Source organism: Bombus affinis, chromosome 10 (assembly GCF_024516045.1).
Source record: "Bombus affinis isolate iyBomAffi1 chromosome 10, iyBomAffi1.2, whole genome shotgun sequence".
In the NCBI taxonomy this organism is placed as follows: Eukaryota; Metazoa; Arthropoda; class Insecta; order Hymenoptera; family Apidae; genus Bombus; species Bombus affinis.
Window position 1 is genome coordinate 7,685,134 of NC_066353.1, and position 14,894 is coordinate 7,700,027.

The 14,894-nt window shown below is 40.1% G+C and overlaps 1 protein-coding gene across 11 annotated transcripts in view; it reads left to right on the forward strand.

Annotated features, from left to right (window-relative positions):
* LOC126921161 (uncharacterized) overlaps positions 1-10,586 on the forward strand; it is a 238,046-nt gene extending 227,460 nt beyond the window's left edge. For 7 of the 11 annotated variants that reach the window (XM_050732460.1, XM_050732456.1, XM_050732457.1 and 4 more), the window contains one exon: positions 195-10,586. In XM_050732460.1, the coding sequence (XP_050588417.1) occupies positions 195-1,226 (1,032 nt within the window). In that variant the 3' untranslated portion in view covers positions 1,227-10,586. The remainder of the gene's footprint in view (positions 1-194) is intronic. The other 4 variants (XR_007712249.1, XR_007712248.1, XM_050732462.1 and 1 more) reach the window with 4 other exon arrangements.
* The last annotated feature ends 4,308 nt before the right edge of the window (positions 10,587-14,894 follow it).

Consider the following 14,894-nt stretch of genomic DNA (forward strand, 5'->3'; position numbering starts at 1 on the left):
ATTCTAATCGGTGAACTCGCGAGTGATAGATTCGAAATAAATTCACGACGTTTCGACCGTACCAATAATTTTCATCGCTTCTGCTACTTTACAAAAAGCTGGAAAAGTTTTCGTACGTTTGACAACTTTTCCGAAAAAAACTCCAGACTCGATGTGGAAGCAACGACTAACCCTCCCTTTATATTCTGTTTCAGCGCGAGTACACGGACGACTGCGTGTTCAACGAGACACTGGAACAGCACAATTACAACACCTACAGCTCGGCGAAATGGTCGACAGCAAAGAAAACCTTGTACCTCGGATTGAACCGTCGTGGCCAGCCGAGGAGGGTACAGGCCAAGGGTCACAATTTGGGTAGACTGTCCGCCTACGCGCGGGTATTAACTCAGGTCGCTCCTTCGGACCGAGTGGAGGCTCTTCAAAGACGACTGTTGGGAGCTCAACACAACGTTCGTCATCGGCATAACAGTCATCGCGGCGATTTGATTCAGCAATCGCTCTGTCCCACTCTTCCGGTACAGGAAAAGGATGGCAGAGATAAATTCAGGTGTCGCAAGCGAAAAAAGAGAAAGAAGAGGAAGCGAAGGTGCAGGCCAGGCGAGATGCCAGGTCCACAGTGCCAAATGGTGGAGGAGAGCGGGAAGGGTGTGGTAGTTTCGGGCAGAAACGAGAGCCTAGCTTCGAACGGGACTTCGTTAGAGTCGAAGAGATCCTGCGAGGGTGCTGCGAGCGAGGAAGCCTGTCGAAGAGAGGCACTCTCGGTTCCATCTAAGAAACGGAAGCTACGGGTCGACCAGACCAGAGGAGGAATATCGTCGGCTGGCGGCAGGAACATCGCTACGGGCAGAAACGTGGACACGAACAGGAACGTCACCGTGAGCAAAGTGGTCGCTGGAAGTAGGAACGTCACCGCGAGCAACAACGGTGAGAGAAAAGCACCAGCGTCAAAATCAAAAAAAGTAAAAGCTGCTGGCAGCATGAGTCAAAGTAAAAAGCCCAATTTGACAGATGGGAAGAGAAAGAGGAAGAAGGGGCCAGCAGCGGCAACGGCAGCGGCAGCGGCGGCGGCAGCGGGGAGGAGGAACTCCACGGTACCTCTGGTCCGGAAGAGATTCAAGCCTGGCAAAGTGGACACCACGTCTGCGGTGCCCGCGACAACTCTCGCATCGACCTCCGTAACGCCCTCCTCCTCCTGGTCGTCTCCTGGTACGTCAATCGCCCCTTGAGGGGAGGAAGTCTCGTCTAGGCGCAGGACCAAGCCGTCTTCCTCGTCGAGGAACGTGTCCGTTGGTTCGAATGGTACCGTGAGTCCTTCTAGAATAAAGAGAGCGTTCGGTGGAAATCGCACGGAAACGATAAATCGGGTCGCTTTTTACAGCGTCGCAGCTCGAAACAAGCGGCGGTGACCGTGAACGTTCCTGAGATCGTTTTCGATCGATATTCTCCGAAATTCGAGCCCGTCTTACCGTGCAACTGTCCCAGACGAAGGATACCTCGAGATCGTTGTCCAAATTCTTACGCTATGGCCACGACGGACGAGCGTTCCGACCGACTGCCGTTTCCAACGAATAATACGTTGGAGCAATCGATATCGCTAGATAATCGAGAAGAGGCTGTTCTACGCGCGAACATAAATGTTGAAAATGTATAATAAAGTTTCAAAGTATGAATTTTCAGCAAATACGCGGCTTAAATTTTCAGACTCTATCTTTTCTCCGCAACGTAGCCTTAAACGAAAATGCGTAGATTCTTGCGAGCATATACGTTTCGATCATCGGATATTTTATTTCTCAGAATGACAATTCGAACGGAACACGAATCCATCGTAACGATATCCTTGCCCGTCGACGACGAACACTCGTCTTCGACGACGTTTTCGAACGACTATTACGCGACTATTACGATCGATATATCGAACGTTCGCCATCTCGATCGAAGCAACGATCGAAATGACAATCGGCGGCACGTTAGACCGTGCGAGAAGAATAAACCGGTGGAAGGAGTCGACGATGCATACGACGGCGAAAGGTTCGACACGCCGGAAACTGTATATCTATAGTTATACAGTCAACCTCCGGGGATCCCACTCGAGAGACTGGCCATGCGAGGCGGTACACGCGATCGCCTTGGGCCAGGCTCGACCGCGTTTCGCGGCGATCAATGTAAACTTACGTGTACATAGTAATCATGCTACGTTTACGATTAACAACATACTCCACATTTATGTATGACGATTGCGTGCGCATGAAATGTTCCCCGCGGAAAACTGTCGGTGTTTCGACCCCGCGAGTGGCTTCCAATCGAAAGAAATTCGAGGATGAAAGGATGTTCCACTTTTTTTTTTTCAGAATAAGTAAGATACTCTGTGGATGAATGCTTCGATCTCTTACGCTTCCAAGTATCTCTTCTCCGTACGGTAATCCGACTAAAAGAGTAATTTTCAAATTTCTTAACATTACGCGATGATTAAATATTCTGACTTATGTAAAAGAGAGCTTGCGGAAGTGACGAGTTTCGCTTTTCATTAATTCCTTTATTTCATTACATACCTAACTACGATACGTTCGTCGCAACGAGACAATACGAATCGAACAATGGTAAATTTAGCAAAGACGATGTATCATCCCTTCTCTGTATTCTTCGATTTACGGAGTTTATCAATGTGTTTCGAGCGGCTCATGTATAGAATCTATAAAAACCAACGCTAAGCTTCGTTAACTCGGATCAGAAGAAAAATAAAATCTCACCTTTACACAGTTAACATCAAATTCCATTCGAGAAACACGCCTTGAACAGGAAAAAACCTTCGAAAGACACGTGCCTGTCGAGACAACGTCCCATTAAGCCATATCCGAATTCGCTTCGATTGCGAGTTGCTTTCTGCTAAGAAAAAGGCACGCGGTGTCGGATAAAAGGAAGTTGAAAAGTAGAACGTTCTGTCTGGTGGATGATATGGGAAGAAACAGGCGCGTGTTGGCCGAGAGAGAGACGTAATTATCGTACGAGAAGGGATGTGGTCATGCGGTGGCATAAAATAGCGGCGAGGCCGTGTAACGAGCACTAAACTCGAGCTTTAATCCTCGAAGCACGATTCTCAGCTGATCTCGCGAGCAACGGTGCGGCCGCGTTCCGCGATCGTTCGCGAGTGTAGTCAATGATCTAATTACGCTGAACGGCCAGCCATGTACGTGGTTATTTTCTTAATGGCGACTCCACGGTCGATTTCTCTGCTCCTCGTAATTCCATGTAAACGTTTTCTACGATCGGTCGCATGGAAATCAATGAATTTGTTAATTCGCCTCGACCAAACCTTGTTTGATACAACTTCCGCTTTCTCTCTAATAAGCAAAGCCACCGACGAAACACGCCAACTAATATGTTTACGCATTAATTACGATAATATTAGATATTAATTACGATAATCTCTGAAATGCACGCTCGTTACAGTGACACGCCTCGTACATGCCGCAGCATCGGGACTCCACCCCCCCCTCTCTCTCTCTCTCTCTCTCGTCGGATGTTTTCGTAATTTTTGCAATTTTCGTCATCTTCCAGCGTATATTCCATCGAATCTCCTCTTGGATTATAATTAAATCAGCCTACACACGTCGAGCCATGTTAATATGCACGCATCGACTTCTAGGCGTCGTAAAACCGCGTTAAAATAGGCTTTTGCTTATTAACCGAAACGATATATTGATTTTCGATCGATGCATGCTTCGAATACCGATGTATCGATACCGATCTACCGCTTGACGAACCAAGGCTGAGGTTTCTAACGTGCATATCCACGCAGGTAAGAGGCAAGAGAAACCTGATATCCCAGGCGCCACTCTTCTACAGTCCCGCGTAATACTTTGCCCTGATTCCGGTACTTTTCTTCGTCTCCTCTTATCCACGTAATTCGTTATAAAAATCGTACGTTAAAATTTAGTAATTGACGGATAAAGATATTTTGCCCCGAGTAACGTGCAGATAAATTTCATAGATCATGGAGCGCATAACAGCAACGAGTTCGATGATACGTGAAACGAATTCGACGAATTAACGGTAGCTTGGCGTGCGAGATAATGGCAAAAGGATCAAAAGTACTTTATAAATGCCTGTGTTACCTTTCTTTCGAAAAAATTTTCCCCGGAAACATCACCTTTGTTCGGTCAAACTGTACATATACCGTAACCTGTATCGGGAATGCCAGAAGTCGATACGCGCATCGTAAGATGCCTCGCGAGGTATGTTAAGCCGTTTAAGAGTTTCTCTCTCGTCTCGACTCATCAACCTGGGAAGTTGCAAGGCACAGTGAGAAGGAACGACACCTTGAACATTATCAACGATACGTTGTCGTGATTAGCTGCGACAAAATAACGACTCGCAATAAGAGACGTAACGATGGTGGTATTAGGCGAGGAATACGGGAAATGAGACGATACGCGTGAGAGATGCAGCATAGATGAAACTAGTTGGACGATCGACCGAGAGACCGCTGAGAGGAGACTCGAAGATAATATAATCTAGGAAATTAAGGAGATGATTATTAGGTCAGAACTGTGCGCGATCCTCGTAATATTTTCGATTTCGCGGTACCTTCCTGCGCAAGACGAGATCGACGGACACATTTTTTCCCTTTCGCGTCGTTTCGAAAGAGATTCGCGTGTCGCGTTCCTTTTTTTCTTTTTCCTAGAGCGAACGCGTTTGTAAAAATCGACGCTTTCGCGACGGGACGTGAAAATGTTCGATTTTTATCGCCTCGCTGTAATCGCGCGTTAAATCGCTCGTTTGCTGCAACAGCCACGTAACTAAAAAATCGCGATTCAAAGGGAATTTAAAGGGTTTGAACGCCTTCGGTCGCGTGAAATCGACACGATAAGAGAGGTGGCGAACCTGTACGAAAATATCGTAATAGTCTCATTTGGTTGGATAAATTCGCATTTACCTTTAAAGTTATCTCCGTTTTCTCCGCGATGAAGATTTATTTAATATTATGTCGTTATTGCGAAAAAATACTCTCAACAAGAAGCTATGTAATTGCAATAACGTTGTAATAATACAAAGATACTCTTTACTTTAACGAACTTCATATTTCGATTGTCACGATACGATTAAAATAGAAGCAAACGTGAAAACGCAACAGCGATACAAGTATTCTCGCGTGGTAAATTTTAGCAGCTCCATGCAGGATTCGAAGTCTGTAAAAGATGCAAACGATTGTTTCTTTTATTCTTTTTAATATATTAAAAACTGCAAATTTGTAAGTACGTCGTTGTTACAGCAAATCGGGGAAATGTATTTGGTTGGTGAAAAAATGATGTCGGTTTAGTGCATACAAGTATAAATTAATTTACGTGTTTCCGTCTTGCGTAATTACATTCGATTGTATTCGTCGTGTTGTACGATTATTCCACCACTCGGGAAACTTCTCTATGGCGTCTTTGTAGAAAGAAAAGCCGAGTTCGATGCGGAAAATACGAGCTGAATGTTTTATTTTTCTTCTGTCCAACAAATTTTACAATGGTCGAAACGGCTGATAGAGTTTGAATAGTGCTACGTCTAGAGTTTAAAAAATAGGGAGGCTAAGAAAGAATCGCAAATAGTTGCATTTACGCGTCTCCGGATTCGTATTTACCGCGTGTCTAACCGTTCGGTTAAACGAGCAGCGTTTCCCGAACGCCGAACATCGTCGCTCGAAACTATTTCTCTTAGCGCGACGAAAAACCGACATTAGATTGCCAGCAACCTAACGAAAATATAAATGAGAATTATTAGAGAGAAGCGTATTCCGATCGCGAACGATGGATGTGTTCGAACAAGGCAATAATAATAGTAAACGAATATCTATGTAATTCCAGGAGGAAGAGCGGTTTTCGAACCAAGTTCTGTAAGGTTTTTAAAGAAGGGGACGAATAATTTTGTACGACTCGTGTAAAGAGATTTAAAGTATTAAATTACTGAGAAAGAGAAGTATTAAAACATTTATAGAGATATTTACTCATAAAGTTAACGTTAAGGTAAACCGAGCGTTTGTTATTCTAACAATGGGCAACACCCAACTGCCAAAAATGTCTAATTCTACGATAAGATCGATCGATAGACTTAACGAGAATAGTAATTAAAATTGAGCATCGTGAACGAAACTCGCGTGTCTTCCTAAGTACCGTAAAAGTAATCGACAAATTTGAAACTAACGGAGAATGTTTAGCTTTGTATTGTTCCGATTATAAAGAGAATCTTGTTAAATATAATCGATTGAAAATATAGAATATTATATCGTGTCTGAGGTACTGAGGATCGATTACAATATTGTGTTCAATTTTTTTTTTTTTTTCGTTTATTTTGTAATTTAATCCTTGCAAGGAATATGATGCGAAGGATCGTTTTGTAAATTATTTATTGTTCGTTCTAATCAGAACCGATATTGCTGAAAATTAGCAATAATCCTAAATATTCGTAGGTACGAACCTCGCAATTATACGTGTAGATCAAGCTTCGCGCTGAAGAAAATGGCAATAACAGAAAGATACTTTCGTTTCGCTTTTTTATACCAACACTGTGAATGAACTGCCTTTTAAATTTAATAATAAAAGTAGAGTAAAGAAAAGAAAAAATAGAAAGAAGAAGAACTGGCACGCGCAACTAGATATTTTACGATTCTAAAAATGTTCGTTGCCAAGAGCTGATCGTTCTAGCAGAGTTATAATATTTTCTACCGTCAAAGAGAGATAGGGAACCGATTTATGAAAGTATGGAACAGTGATTGAAACTTAGCAATAGTGGATAAGAAAGAAAGAAAAAAAAGATAACCAGGAAGAGATTCTATCGCCCCCAACGTCTCCTCGAATCTCGATTAAATGAGTTTGCGATATATTTACATATCGGTAAGGAAAGAGTCCGCCAGAAATATCTTGACCTCGCTACGAATCTTGTAGGAACCACCTATTAATCTAGTAGTATATTTATTAAAGACTTATTTATTGTAAACAGTTGACTCCGTGTACATAGGTCTACGATCATTACTCATCAATCATGCGCATCGATCATGTGTTCTTCGTATGTTGTGTCTAGTGTCTATCCCTCGGGCATACGAATTCGTCAAAAATAATCGACAAATCTTTCTCCTTTTCCGCCGTCTACTCGTTTCCGGAAAATATTTTTGCGTTCGTATCGTAGAAAATCGTTGACAACGATGTGGTGAAAACATTGAGCGTATATAATAGTATGATTATAATGTATCTGATTAAAGATGTCTGAAACTTCAAATCGATAAATTCGAAAGGTACTCTTTACTTCGTCAAATTGTCAATTGACGCGGCATATTGTTTGTAATATTTACAATTGGCTAGATGTTCTATATACGGCAACCACGATTACAATAATTAACGAAATATATACGTATATTTCTTGGAATATGCGAGTGTACTTACATCGATACTACGTTAGTTTGTTATAAAACTGTAGACTAGAAAATCAATGTAATACATTGTCAGGACGCAATAAATGCAATTTATGTTTCTAAGAACACGATCTCTCTGAATTTTTTTTCTAAATTGGACGACAAAGACAGCACGTGAATTCTATAATATCGGGGACACGTAACTAATATACGTTACACGCTTGAAATACAACATTTGACAAAGATAAGTTAATAAGATAAATTTGCGAATGATAATAAAAATAAGAAAAATTTATGGCGTATAAAGGAGATGATATCCTCTGCTGAAGTAGTTTTTCATTTATTTCGTTACACGTGAAATAGGAAGGAAGGATTACACGGAAGAACTTTTGTACTATAACCGAGCACAAAGTCGCGACAATCTAGAAAATGAAATTTTCTTCTTGATCCAGGTGCTGAAAGCTTATCAACTAGGAAGCAGTTTTCCCAAGCGTAGTACCACAGTTACGCAAGCTGCTCGATAATAGTCGCTTCCGGCGGAACTGAAATTGGATCGCTTTACTCTTAACGAACAAAGTCAGTTTAATTCCCATTTCCAGATGATAACGCACACAGCCCTCTTATATTTCGGTTTCCTTAAATTACGGAAACGAAGCGGAGCAAATACTTTCATGCTCGGCTTTGGAGCGTTCCAATTAATTCGAACGGGCGAATTTATCTTGGCCAAATAAACTCCAGCTACTCGCAATTAGCCTACATTCTCTGAAATCGCAATTCTTTTATCCTGTAATTTAGTTCTCTAACTTTGTCCGATCTAATTTAACTTTATCTTGATATCGCTCCCTCCTAAATCTTCTTTTACTTAAAGCAACGTATATAAAGTAGCAGTCTTCCTTTTTAAATTAGTTTCTCTAAAATTAAATTTAATGTGAGAAGAAACGAAGAGAAATTTTTGAGAGGAAACAGAGACAAGCGTTTTGTTTGGCAAACAGAAAGAAAGTTTTATGCGATCAATTTGAAATATCATTTAAACACACTTTTAACATTTTTCCAAGAATAATATAAACAATAGCGATTATACTCGTGTGATAAATGACAATAGTTGAGGATTAACGGAACCTCGTTAACCCGTAATACCCGTATAACCTCGTAATACCCGATAAAAGTAAATTTTTCCTTATTTTTTTAATATATTTAATCGTAGCATAAAAAAGAAACAAAGTAGAAATTTATTTCACAACAGAGACCTATCGAAGAACTCACAATTTTTCGCTGCATCGTGTCACGTTATACATGAACGCAAGATAAAACCGAGCACTTTCCGTGTAAAGAAAGAACAGCACGGACGCGAATATCGATATTTTTGGCGAATTCCGAGCCACCGCAATTGTAACAAAGTATGAGTGTTTTATTCTTTTTCTTGACGAACGAGACAACGAGCGGTTCGTCGGGATTAGAGGTAAAAGACAATCATTGTAACGATACAGCATGCATGGACTGTAGGAGTTTATAACGAAAGACAATAAATGAAAGCGACATTTGTAAAGTGCGATGCGATGAAGATTCGACGGAAGAACAAGGGAACGTCTCTGAAAGCGATTTCGTTTCTGTGCGCGTCATTAAGAAGATCCGCGTCACGCGCCGTTTCGATTCAAGCAATACGAATGTGCTACACACATTATACATTGTAATCGTCTGGAAAATCGCAATAAAGAGAAGCAAAGGGAAATACAACGATATCTGTATCGATATAATCGTACTCATGCCATATGATGATCGTTTTCTTCGCGCTCAATACGTTCGTACACTCCATTACGGAAACAGGCAGTAACGGAGGAAAAAGCGTAACGCAGAAATTTATTTGTGTCATTTTGATCGAATTTAAAAAGGCAGTAAAGTATCGATCGAACGTATATCGATCAATTCCATGGATCGATGCCATGGATATTTTCAGTCATTTATGCGTTCGATCGCGATAAATAAATTTATGCAAGTATGTCGGTTATCTCGTTGACAAGTTGTACGTTAATCGCGCGCACGAATGATAAAATTTGCGAAAAGTGAAATTGACTGTTTTGATTCCAACGATAAGGAACTCGTATGACACTCTGCTCTGGAGAAAAGACAGTAAAATATTCCAACTGCAACTGAACGCAGTAAAATCACGTAAAAACCGATTAACGTCAATTTGCCACGAGCTGATTATTCGATAGATACTGCCATTTTTACACGATTGAACTATTTATTTTGACTGAAACAACTGGCAATACGCACGAAAGAAAGGGCCAGGAAAGCGCAGAAAATTCATTACGAACGAAAGGAAGAGGTATGGTTATAGGCAAAAGAGAGTAGGGAGAAAATCATAGACGCTTATTTTTTTGTAAATTCTTATTTTAAATATCGTTTTCTGGTCGTGTAAGATGATCGTGGACGCTTTCAAATTTAACGATAAAAAGAATAAAATAAGTAGTTCTTTGTATGACACGCAGTTCTATCGAATTATATAAAAACTGCGCGATCGTTAATCGTCGTACAGCGATGAATTACAATCAGTATTCGAGATCTTACGATCGTTGGAAGAATATTGATTTTGCCAAAAATTGCGCGATGAATAAAAATAGGTATGAAAGAACGAGAAGAGATAAGGAACACGGAGAGGATTGATCGAGGAACAGGTCGACGATCAAACTGGTCTACCACTGCCGTTTTTACGCTCTTATCTAATTCGTATAGCCTGAAATTGCTAAGATTATAGAAACGAAAAAAAGGAAAGAAGGCAAAAGAGGATGAGCGAACGATTGCTAAAAAGATTGATAAGAAAGATAGAATGAAAGAATTAACCCTTGCCTCCGGAGTAAATGTTAAGACGCGATGCGACGTTTCGTTCTACTATTTGATTAAACCGCCATTATCGACGCTAACATCGAAGATCCCTTTCCGCTCTTGTCCAGTTTCCTCGTGTATGTACAATTTCTTTCTGTTCCTTCCAAGAACAGTGGAAGAAGCAGCTGCGAAAAGAGAGACGGGAGTATGGAAATTACTCGGTAATTACTCTTGTGACGCTGATTCGATGGAATAGTTCGACGAAGAAAAATGCGTTTAAGAAATTTATCTTCTCTCTTGTTCCTTCCGTGGAGAACCCCACCATATGATTCGTCGCCATATAATTTTTACAAGTAATAAAGAAAATATTATCGAACATGGTGTGATTTCCTTGTTTATTTCGAATATCCCATTTTCAACTAAAAATCGACGAAATATAAACTCTGAAATTCTCTAGTTTCGTTACATTCGTCATATTTAATCTCGTGATGCGTGAATCGTATCTTTAATTAACCTTTCTTCTCGGGTATCTTAAAACATATTCCGTACTATTTTTCTTATTTAATATCTATAAGCATAGCTGAAACAAGTATAGTTGAAAAATAACAAATGGTTATATTTTTTGTAGCCTTAAGAAACTTGTCTCCGAAGAGATTAATCCTAAGCAATAATGCTATCAATCAACGATGCTATCTTTTCAAAAAAAGCCTTCCGTGATGATATTCCAGTTTACCTTTACATTCTTTGTACAAAACTAAAGAAAATGGTAAAATATTGCTCAAGCAAACCCTTCCACCTTAAAGAAGTTTTGCCAGTTTATATTTATATATGATGTTTATAGAACACGTCGAGTCAAGTATACCTGTACACCTTTTTAGACACAACTAGCTAGTAATTTAGAAAATATTAGCGATGATTTAAAAGCTAGTTCCGTTAAACTTGTAACTTCCTCTATACAACAGTCCCAATTATTTATCTTACATACGCTAAAAGTTCAAAACGCTTTTTATACATTTGTATGTGTTTTTCATTTTCAAAGGTAATTGTAAAAATATCGGTACGTAGATGGCAACAAAGAGAACGTTATGCCAGAAAGATACGCTAAATTCTTCTTCTAATAAACAGTTTATACACGTACGTATGTGGTATGTTCTCGCGATAAATTAGCGACCAAACAATATGCTTTCCATTGTAAAATAGACGCTCTTACCTCGAGCAATTCGAAACGAAGGTGAGAATAAAGTGACCAAATCGGCTTATCTGTCTTTGACGCGTTAAAATCATTTCGGTGACACGAATTAAGTATTGAGTTTCTGCGACGACATAATCCTACGATATAGACGGAGGCAGGCACACGGCAACAGAAATTAGAAACCTATTAACCGGTTGATTTACGACGATCGAATATTACAGAGCGAGCTGCGTGGTGAAGGGAACGCGAGAAAAAACTCATAAACATATCATTAAAGGTGAAAAAACTTCTTGTGGAAAGAAGACGGGAGAAAGGAAAGGATCTACAGAAAAGCATGATCATGTAGAAGCGACAAGCGATCGATCCAAGTAAACTATATACGAAAACATGCGAGTAGCCGGCGACGGTAATAACCGTACTGAAGAAAAAAGGCAAACTACAATTTAAAGGTACGAAAAACTGCGAGATAAGAAACTGAAATCTTTCAACGATCTTGCAACAGGTTCGCATATCCGTTGTTCATTGACGGATCGAACGCGTATCGTTGATCGTTCGCTATGCTGTTACGATGAAGATATAAAAGGTAATCGAGTTCAACGTTCCATAATTCTTTAACGTTGATGCTAATCCCTTTACACCGTTACACGCTAACGTTACCAATTGGTAGCAACGATATTGCCATAGACAGCATGGCGAACGATAAAATTGCATCGTGGAAAGATTCCTGAAATTATTCCCGGTTACCGGTAACTATCCGGTTAATACCGATCATATAAATTCCTCTCTGATCTGTATTGTAATCTCGGCCGATTATTAAAAGTTAATGTCTCGCACGATCTCGTAGGAAATACGAGGGAATTCTTATTAAAACCTATAACGGCGCGTAGGAAGCTGTGCGATTTGCAGTAATACCAGCAGTCCGCGAACCAGTTGTGCGCGTTATCTCCTCGGCGATCCAAATGAGAGCCGTTGTGTTCAACAGGATGAAATGTTTTTCAAAAAGCACGCCAAAGTAGATGCGGATCGCTGTCAAAATCGAGCACGCAATGAATCGTTAAATCATTTTGCCGCACATTTCGTGTAGCTGTAGCTAATTTGCATCCGTGCGACAAGTAAACCGCCCAGAGCGTCTACCGTCCAGTCGCGTTATTGACAAGCGCACTAAATGCCTGTACAGTGTCATTACTGTCAATATTATCGTATTTTCTATAATGCACTAAGACGGTATCGGGAATGGCGTTATCGGGATTATTGGTGTCATCGTTGTAATTATTAAAGGAGTATCACCCGGACAAACGGCTTCCTGGTTGCACGATGAATCGGATCATAGTCGGTGGTAGGCTCGCTCGATCGCTTGTTCTGGCGATCGTTCGCTAGCCAGATCGGCTTCAATTATTCAAATAAGCGCAGATGAGAGAGTCGATAGCCTTGGCGGATGCACGGATGGGAAGTACTAGCTCGAGGAAGCGTCATACCACGGGTGTAACCCATAATTCTTAGACGATCTTCCCTCGAGTCGCCGCGTCGCCTCGAAACACGCGTGTCCGTCTTTCTCTCCTCGTCTTTCTTCTTCTAGACGCGATGTTTTCGAAGATTTTCGATACACAGCCACAGCTGTGGTACAGAGAGTCAAACGTATCTTTCTCGACCGACAAGCGGGAAAACCGAGGCAACCTGGTTGGCCGTCTTTAACGACCACGTCGGTTTCCTTGGAAGAACAGTCTCGACTTAACAAAGTGTCGAGAGAACAATCACGGTGCTGCGTAAACGAGGATTAACGACACGATTTTTCTTTACTGTTTGCAACCACCAACGAGCTGTTTTAAGTATCTACAGAAGCAACAACGACACGGCTAAACGAACAGTCGCAATGCGATGCTCTCGCTCGTACACGATCGACGTCTTGCGTCCCTGAAGAATGTTCATCACACTCGCGAGCCACGGAGATAATGACAACTTTCTTTTTTCCTGCCTGTTACAGCCCGGAGCCGAACGTGCGTCAAGCTATTCTCTTTTTTCTTTCTTCCTTTTTTTTCCTTTTTTTTTTTTTTTTTTGTCGACGATGGACTAACAGGAATGCAAGAGCTCGTGCAATGGCTCGAGGAATCCGGAGGTTTTCTTCTTTTCAGAACGTTAGGTCGCGGTAGGATCGCGACAACAGTCAGATAAACGGAATGCTTTCAATTGGTAATCGACATTTATGGACTTTTTACATCTTCAGCCGATGTTTCGATTTACGGCGTTTCGTTGGTAATTTGATTTCAACATTTTCATGATTACGATAGCAAATCGTCGTATCGGTAATTATCACTTCGAAAACTGGTTTTTCTTTACGAATCGCGAATAGTTTGTAAATTTTCATCCGTCCGTCACGTTCGTATTAAATGCTTAATAAATAAAACTGTACGAGATTGTATAGAGTCGTAAAGCTTCTATAAAGCACAATTATTTATAAGGTAGATATTAATTTTCAATTATGACGAAATAATTATTACGTGTATTTTTTGGAATATAAAGCAATTCGATGTGTAACACTATCTTGCTTATAACAGTTACATACACAAATACAACGGCTGACAAAATTTTGAAATTTCATTATCATAATTGTATTGATAAAATTTTATAGACGTTAGAAGGTATTTATAGCAAATGCATCGCGTACGCTCTGCAAAGTATTTGGATTATATATATTGAAATATATCGTATATATTTGCCTTCTAATTGCTGTTGAGATATGCTTAAAATTAAAAACCGATACGACGAATAGTACGTCCCGTAAAAATTGTATTTTTCTTGTTTCATAATAACTGGAAATCACTCGTTGCGACTCGTGCACATTCATCTTCTAATAGAATTAAATTGCCCTCGTGAGATTATTCCTAAATAAAGAAAGACAAGATATTTGGTATGCTGCAAATGTAAGGACGATCGATCAATCATTGGAAATTATAAATAAGCAGCCTGAGTTTGTAATTTCGCCTGAGGTGGTCCAGACCAATGGCTCGTTGCAACACTATTATAAATTCTCCTCAACTACGAATGATATATTATTGAACCACGTTTAGAATGTAAATAAGATTGATGAAACGGGTATTAATTATCGACATTCATTGCCACAATTATTTTACCTGACGCGTGTAAACGGTCTCATATCGGTCTCTTATTTTGTTCGAGAATATTAAAGCACCGCGATAATGGCCACAAGGTAATTCAAATCTAGCTATAAACTCATTACGTGTAAGGAACGTGTTAATGTTAGTTAAAACAGTTGATGCTATTTTATGAGAAGAATAGATATATATTTTAACGAAACTTTACTAAAATAGCAATAAATGAAATTAATCGGTAAAATTTTGTAGAAATCGTTCAACGTGCTTCCGTAATTTTAATGAAAATTTCGAAAACGTAATGTAATCGTTAACGATATACGACGTAAGAAGATTTTTTAAATCTATGGCATAAACTTGCATAAAAATTTATGAAATTCGTTAC